Here is a 7,356-nt window from a genome sequence, read left to right as displayed (position 1 = left end):
CCCGCAGGCCCAAGCTCCATCTCCCGCCAGCCCTCTCCAGGGCGCCCCCACCTCGGGTGCTTTCTGTTGGGTCAGAAACTCCCACGAGCGGCCTCGAGCCTCTGGGGCCCTGGGTGGAGGCTCGGAGTGGGAGTGGGAGTGCGTTGGGGGTGGTTGTGGGAGTGGGTGGGGTGGGTGTGTAGGCCTCACTCCACCCGCCTCCTCTGCTGCAGCACAACAATGGCTTCTATGGGCACTACCGAGGCCAGTTCAAGAATGAGAGCGCCCTCGAGTACCGCCTGGCAGCCAAGCCCCAGCCCCCAACAATCTTCCTGCAGCGATGCAAGGTGGGCGCGGGCAGGGGGGGTCTGCGGGCTCACCGCACCTGTCTCACTGCAGCTCTCACTGCACCTCTCACTGCACCTCTCACCAAACCTGTCTCACCGCAGCTGTCTCACCGAACCTCTCACTGCAGCTCTCACTGCACCTGTCTCACCGCACCCATCACTGCACCTCTGTCTCACCGCACCTGTCTCACCGCACCTGTCTCACTGCAGCTGTTTCACCGCACCTGTCTCACTGCAGCTGTTTCACCGCACCTGTCTCACTGCAGCTGTTTCACCGCACCTGTCTCACTGCAGCTGTTTCACCGCACCTGTCTCACTGCAGCTGTTTCACCGCACCTGTCTCACTGCAGCTGTTTCACCGCACCTGTCTCACTGCAGCTGTTTCACCGCACCTGTCTCACTGCAGCTGTTTCACCGCACCCATCTCACTGCACCTGTCTCACCGCAGCTGTTTCACCGCAGCTGTCTCACTGCACCTGTCTCACCGCAGCTGTCTCACTGCACCTGTCTCACTGCAGCTGTCTCACTACAGCTCTCACTGCAGCTGTCTCACCGCACCTGTCTCACTACAGCTGTAGTTAAAACCTTTCCACGGGTAGCAGCCACTCTCCTCTCCTCTCACGTGGCATGTAGGCATCTTATCCATGTCATTAAGACACAAAACAATTCCATTTTCTTCCAAACCAGGCTGATTGATTTCTAGCCTTCACCTGCCTGACTCTTGGGAAATGTCATTCTAGCCCTGGGTCATGGTGGGGCGGGCCACTGGGGGTGCCACAACTGTGGGTCCCTGTCCAACACCCTCAGGCAGCACAGAGGGTCTGCCCTCCACACCGGTGGCTGCAGACTGGCCGCCTCCGCGGGGCCCTTGCCTCCCACATGCAAACGGCCCCTCTCAGGAGACCCCCCCCAAGGCCTCTTCAGCCTGAGCCCCCCAGCCCCTGTGCGCCCCCTGCTCAGAGACCATGGATTCACCACTTGGTGGAAAAGGAGCCCTAGATGGTTTAGAACAAAGATGTAGGTGAAGTGCTGGGCAGACACTCCGAGCTGGGTGGGGGGGGAGGACCATAGTTTTCCCAGGCCCCCAGGGGTTTTAAGTTCAAGTCTGTATTGAGACGATTGAAGATACATAAACAGTTGTGAGAAGTCATAGAGAGCCCTTCCACACTTTGCTCAGTCTCCCCCACTGGTAACGCTGTGCAAAGCTATAGTAATAACATCACAGCCAGGACACTGACAGGCATGCACTCACCTGTCTCGCCCGGATTCCCCAGCCTGACTTGTGCTTGTGTGTGGGTATGAAGATCTATAGCTTTTTCTTGCCGGTGTAGGTTTGTGTATTCCAACCACAGTCAAGACACATCACCAGGGTCCCTGGTGCTGCCCTCTTATGACCACACCCACCGTCCCCCGCTCTCCGCCTTCCCTGTCTCTAACCCCTGGCATCCACCACTCTCTCCCGTTTCTAAAATGTTGTCACTTCAAAGTGTCACCTAACCGGAAGGATAGAGCGTGCAACTGTCAGGATTGGTTTTCCTTACGCGGCGTGATTTCCTACACATCACCCAGCTGTGTGTGTGTCGATGCGTCAGTCATTCCTTTTCATTACTGAGTAGTCAGTGGCATGCATGTGCCTGTTCATTTAACTCTTCACCTGTTACAGACTCTATCGGGGCTGATTCCAGTGTTTGGCTCTTACAGCGAAAGCTGCCGTGACCATTTGTGTACAGGTTTGGGTGAATATAGGTTTTCATTTCTTTGTAATAAATGCCCAGGAGTGCAGTTGCTGGGTCATAGAAGAGTTGTATGTTTAGTTTTAAAAACAAACGGCCAAACTTTTCCAGAGTAGCTGTAGCTTTCCCGTTCCCCCCAGCCATGTGTAGGGGACCCAGTTTCTCTCCATCCTCACCAACACTTGTCGCCGGCTCTATTTCTTATTTTAGTCATTATGATGGATGTGCTGTGACATCACGTGGCGGTTAATCTTCATTTCTCAAATGTTTAATGATGGTGAGCTTCTTTTCATGTGTCCTTGCCATCTGCATATCCTCTTTGGGGAGATGTCTTTGTCATTAGCCAGGGTTCTAACTGGATAGTTTGTTATTTTACTGTGGAGCTGGGAGAGGGCTCTATGGTTCTGGTATTAGTCCTTAACTGAGTATGTGGGTTGCAAATATTTTCTCCAAGTTTGTAGCTTGTCTTTTTAGCCTCTTCAAATGGACATTCACAAAACAAAAGTTTTTCATTTTGATGAGGCCCAATTTATCAGTTTTTTTATGGATCAAGTCTACGAACTTTGTCTGGCTTTAGATTCTGAGGATTTTCTCCTGTTGTTTCTTTTCTAAAAGGGCCCTGGGTTTTTAATCCCTGTGATGTCAGCTTGTTATGAGGACTGAAAGGTAAGGCTGGCTGGCTTCCCACCCTCCTGGCCCTTTTATTCTGGGTGGAGACCTGTTCTCACCGTCTAAGGCGGAGGTCCCCGTGGAGGAGCTTGTCAAAGGCACATACACAGGCCCCGCCCTGAACACTCTGGTTCAGAGATCAGGGATGAAGCTGCCCCTGCCTTTGACTTGGGAACCTGCCATCAGCCACTGCTCACTCCCCAGCCCAGCCAAGACTGAGCTCATCAGCCCAGGCCCTGCACTGGGCCAGGCACTGTTCTCCGGACGGACGGAGTTACAGATGTGAGCAAGGCAGAGAGAACAGACAATAAGCAGCCAGAATAGATGGTCATGTAGATGGGAGAAGGTGAGAAATGCAGAGTTGGGGTAATGGGACTGCTGGGGTGGTGCTCAGTGCTGGAGGAAGACTTCCCAAGAAGAAGGGGAGGAGGAGTCATGGCCAGAAAAATCTCAAAGGCTGGAGGTGGACTTGGCTTTTACAAACAAGAGGGACCTTTGGCAAACAAGGGCTGTGAACGGACTCAGGCATTAAAAGAGTTATTCTGCCTGCTAAGAGGACAGCAGATGGGGAGCAAGCTCAGGAGCAGGGATCCCAGGGGTGAGCTCTTGCAGTAACTCCGGCAGAGAGGAAGGTGGCGGGAAGCGGTGGCCATGCTGAGGCGCGCTCCGGGCCTGGTGCATGTTGAAGGACAGCAGGATTCCTGGCGCTTGGGGGTAAGGTGAGAGGAGGAATCAAGCGCATTTGGCTGGATCCAGCTGCCGTGGCCTGAGGGGGGAGGCTGTAGCCGGAGTGGGCTGGGGAATGATCCCGAGCTCAGCCATGGGCTTGAGATGCCCATTAGCCCAGCGGTCGCCAACCTTCCGGACCTCACGGACCACAGTGGAGCGCGGAGCACCGGTTGGCGACCGCTGCATTCGATGTCTCCGTTAGCTGCTGGGTCTGGAATTCAGAAAGGAGCTTGGACTAGAGAGAAAAACGTCCATTTCCAGGTGGTGTTCAGGGTGAGGAGCTTGGGCTGCTGATGGGGGAGTAGGTGTGGAGAGAGGGGAGGAGAGAACCACGCCTACTCCTGGGCGATGTGTTGGTGGGGGCTCCCGTAAAGCCTGACCACTCGCCCTAGGGCAGGAGGTCCTGAGGTGGCCCAGAGTGAGGTGTTGCTTTCGTTAGTATCTGCCTTTTGGGGGTGGCAGCAGGCTAGCAGGTTAGGACGGTTTCCCTCCATTGTGGGTCCTGAGGGAAGACCTCGGGGCAGGGAAGCACCGTTTCCCCCATGACCTTCCTCTCTTTCCAGGAGCCAGTGCGGCAGCACTTCTTCTCCAAGCACGACAACCGCACTTCCTTCGACAAGGTGAGTGCGGGAGAGGAGGGGGCCAGGCAGGGAAGTGGGGGAGGCAGGGCGGGAGGGGAGGAGAGGAGGAGCGGGCCAGGCTGGTGCTGAGCAGGGAAACAGCTGCTGTGCCTCCCCTGCCAGCCGGCCTGACTCTGTGCAAGCCTCCCAGGGGCCACTGGCGGTCTGGGGCCTCACTCCGGAATGGAGGCAGGCCCAGAGGCGGGGTTCAGGCCAGGCACAGCCAGGCATCACTGGGCAGGTTGGCTTTAGGGGCACCCAAGGCCAAGCCTGGTGCTAGGACTGTGGGCCAAGGGCCCGTACCGCTGAGGAGGGTCCCTACTGCCTACTGCAGGGCATCGGGAGACGGAAAAACATGGAGCGCCTGTGTCAGCGGCACACCTTCCTGCACTGGGCCTCCAGCGAGCTGGAGCTGTACCCACAGCGGCCCCTGGAATCCTCCTACCAGTCCACCTTCCGGTTATCCCCGGGACCCAGCGACGCCCCTCAGCGCCTCGTCCACTTTGTGCAGGTCCACCACCCCCGCACCTGTACCACCTACCAGCAGAACTTCTGCCAGCCATCCCAGAGCGGCCACTGTGGCGGCGACTGCGGGGGCCCCCCGGCCTCCGGCCACAGTACCCCGACTAACCTCCCAAAGATCCCCGGGTCCAAACCGCTGCAGCATTACCTTCATGAGGGCGTCTCCGAGTGTCTAAACTGGTCCAGAGCATTAAACAAGGTTGGCTGTTGCCCTGGCCAGTTGGCTCAGTGGATAGAGCGTCAGCCTGCAGACTGAAGGGTCGTGGGTTCGATTCCAGTCAACAGCATGTACCTCAAGGGCATGTACCTCAGTTACAGGCTTGATCCCCGGCCCCAGTCGGGGTGCATGTGGGAGGCAACCAATTGATGTGTCTCTCTCACATCCGTGTTTCTCTCTCTCTGTCTCTTTCTCTCCCTTCCACTCTCTAAAAATCAATGGGAAAATATCCTCAGGTGAGAATTAACAAGAAAAGAATGGCTGACACTGAGGCCTCCCTGGCCTGTGCTTATAGCCCAGGAGGGCGCAGAGCTGGAGCGCAGTAAGACACTGCCAGGCCTTATGCCCGGCTCCTATGGCACTGGTGCCCCTGGTGTCTATGTGCTGGGCAGGGGGGTGTTGCCTTGGGAGCTCTGCCGTTGAGTGAGAAGGGGCACAGCCAGCAGGAGGCTATGGGTCCAGGAGGGTTACCATGGCCACAGCAGATGGGTTCTGGGACCCCCAAATCCATTCTTGCAGCAAACCCAGCTGTGAACCCCTCACTCTCAGTGAAACTGCAGAAAGGGCAGCGAAGCCAGGACGAGGAGGCGAGGGCCAGCAGCTTGGCTTCTCGGGAGCTTCGCCTCTCGGGGTCTGGCGGTGGCTACACAGTCCTGCCCAGCAGACGGCTTCCCTGCAGCTGGGACGGAGGGAGACTGTCCGCCACACCCCACGAGACCTCCGGCGGCGAGCAAGGTGTGGCCGAGATGCTGAGGCCCAGGCCTGGGGAGCGTCCTGCCCGCGCGGTGTGTGGTCATTTTCTGCTCGTCCTGCGAGGACCCCACCATCTGGGACAGCGGGACAGTGGCCGCCCTGGGTCCCCAAGGAGAATCTGAGGCTGAAGGAGGGGCTGACACAGCAGACATTTGGGGTGCAGCGGCCGATCGAAAAGGCTCTTCTTGACCCTTATCCTTGGGACAACGGAAGCCCCATAGGAGGACAGGGCTGCGGGGGACAGGAGTCCATACCAGGCCACGCACCAGCTTTTAGCAGCATCTTTACTTCCATATCTGAACTCCTGGGTCCTCACAACAGCCCTGTGAGGTAGGTGGGGCAGGAAGGTTTCGGAGATCCCCGTTTAGGTGAGGATGCTGAGGCACAGAGAGGTGAAATGACTGGCCCGAGGTCACACAGCCAACAGTGTAAAGGGCCCAAAGCTAACGTTTTTGACCCTTTGGAGGTTCCTGCGGTTGCTCTTCCATTCCCTCTGTGTCCCCCACCCTCCCCAACTCTCCTGGGTCCCCAGGGGCCTCCAAGGCGGCTGGCAGCCAGGACTTCTCAGGAGTAGTCACGGGGAGGCCTGGTCGACTCCAGGCGGGCACTGACCGTGCAGGGCTGAGGCCGGCTCTTCCCTCCCCCACTTCCCAATCGGACAGAGGGCCCGGCCCGTAGGTCCCAGAGCAAGGGTCGGGGAGGCCTGGCCCATGAGTGAAGGGGGTGAGGTGGTGGAAGCGTATGGGTACCCTATGCTACGGACGGCGCCTCCCGCCCGTCCCCACGGCTGTGTCACAGCGCCCGCGTCTCCATCCCACAGAGCAGCTGCCTCTGGCCCTGAGCTGCCCCAGGGGCCAAGGTCCCCGCAGGATTCAGACCCCATCACGCAGACACAGAGCCTCCACGGCCTGGCTGGGACCCTGTGCCACGCCCCCGATGACAAACAGCCGGGCAAAGCAACTTTAGACCAGAGCATTCTTGTTATTCTGACTCTGCTAGTGAACCTGGAGGTCTTGTCTGATAGGTTAAGGTCTCCCTTCGCTGTGTCTTTCCTTTGGAATAATTCATTAGCAAAGAGTTTTGCCTTCCGCGGAGCCCAGCGGGCACGGCTGGTTCCCTGTAGGAGACAGCGGTTGGGAGGCACAGGCTGAGGGGCGCCAGCTCCTTTGCCCCCTGAACCCAGCGTGTGGCCAGAAGACATCGCCCTGGACGGACTGTCAGGACCTTGCTGCTTCCTGCCCATTCCTCACCCTTCGTGTGCGCACTCCTGTTTCTACCTGCCACTCACTCCGTGGCCCCGAGGCCCCGCTGGCACACAATTCAGTCAGGGGCTGAGGACACCCTCGCTGGCTCCCCAGATCGGAAAGGGCAGCTCACAAGCCCCGAGCCCTGAGCCCAGAGACAGCAGGTGGTGCTCACACTGGAGGCCACTCCTTCCTGCCCTGGGCTCCCCATCCCAGCCCCGCAGACTCACCAAGTCCCCCCACAGCCACAATATAGCCCCCAAGGGCGCCGACCACAAAGTCGGCCCTCTTATCCCTCATGCGCAGGCCGCGGGGCAGCTTGGTCCAGGAGCCTGCAGGGGAGGGGAGGGGAGGAGAGGTCAGGGCGGCCCCACGGGCCCTCCACGGCGGGAGGACACCCAGGACCGCCCTGCTCACCGCGCTCCAGGTCGAACGTCTCCACGGTGTTGACGAAGTGCGGGCGCGAGTAGAAGTTGTGGGGCCCGGGCTGCTGCAGGCCCCCCAGGCTGAAGACGCTGCCTTCGGCCATGGCGCAGCCGGCAA

The 7,356-nt window shown here is 58.6% G+C and overlaps 2 protein-coding genes across 2 annotated transcripts in view; one reads left to right on the top strand and one right to left on the bottom strand.

Moving 5' to 3' along the window:
- LOC102766188 (chromosome unknown open reading frame, human C3orf84) overlaps positions 1-5,691 on the top strand; it is a 9,109-nt gene extending 3,418 nt beyond the window's left edge. The window contains exons 2-6 of the mRNA XM_015568273.1: positions 183-326; positions 4,021-4,077; positions 4,391-4,847; positions 5,112-5,180; positions 5,336-5,691. Coding sequence (XP_015423759.1) covers positions 183-326; positions 4,021-4,077; positions 4,391-4,847; positions 5,112-5,180; positions 5,336-5,691 — 1,083 coding nt within the window. The remainder of the gene's footprint in view (positions 1-182; positions 327-4,020; positions 4,078-4,390; positions 4,848-5,111; positions 5,181-5,335) is intronic.
- Positions 5,692-5,834: 143 nt separating this feature from the next.
- Positions 5,835-7,356, bottom strand: part of KLHDC8B (kelch domain containing 8B) — a 4,503-nt gene continuing 2,981 nt past the window's right edge. Inside the window, exons 4-8 of the mRNA XM_006770587.2 lie at positions 7,231-7,356; positions 7,044-7,145; positions 6,654-6,686; positions 6,561-6,564; positions 5,835-6,529 (exon numbers count right to left, since the gene is read on the bottom strand). The exon at positions 7,231-7,356 is cut by the window's right edge and continues 90 nt beyond it. Coding sequence (XP_006770650.2) covers positions 6,442-6,529; positions 6,561-6,564; positions 6,654-6,686; positions 7,044-7,145; positions 7,231-7,356 — 353 coding nt within the window. The 3' untranslated portion in view covers positions 5,835-6,441. The remainder of the gene's footprint in view (positions 6,530-6,560; positions 6,565-6,653; positions 6,687-7,043; positions 7,146-7,230) is intronic.

The sequence above is a fragment of the Myotis davidii genome, unplaced genomic scaffold (genome assembly GCF_000327345.1).
Source record: "Myotis davidii unplaced genomic scaffold, ASM32734v1 scaffold663, whole genome shotgun sequence".
In the NCBI taxonomy this organism is placed as follows: Eukaryota; Metazoa; Chordata; class Mammalia; order Chiroptera; family Vespertilionidae; genus Myotis; species Myotis davidii.
The sequence above is the reverse complement of the archived record's forward strand: the minus strand, read 5'-3'. Positions and strand labels throughout refer to the sequence as shown.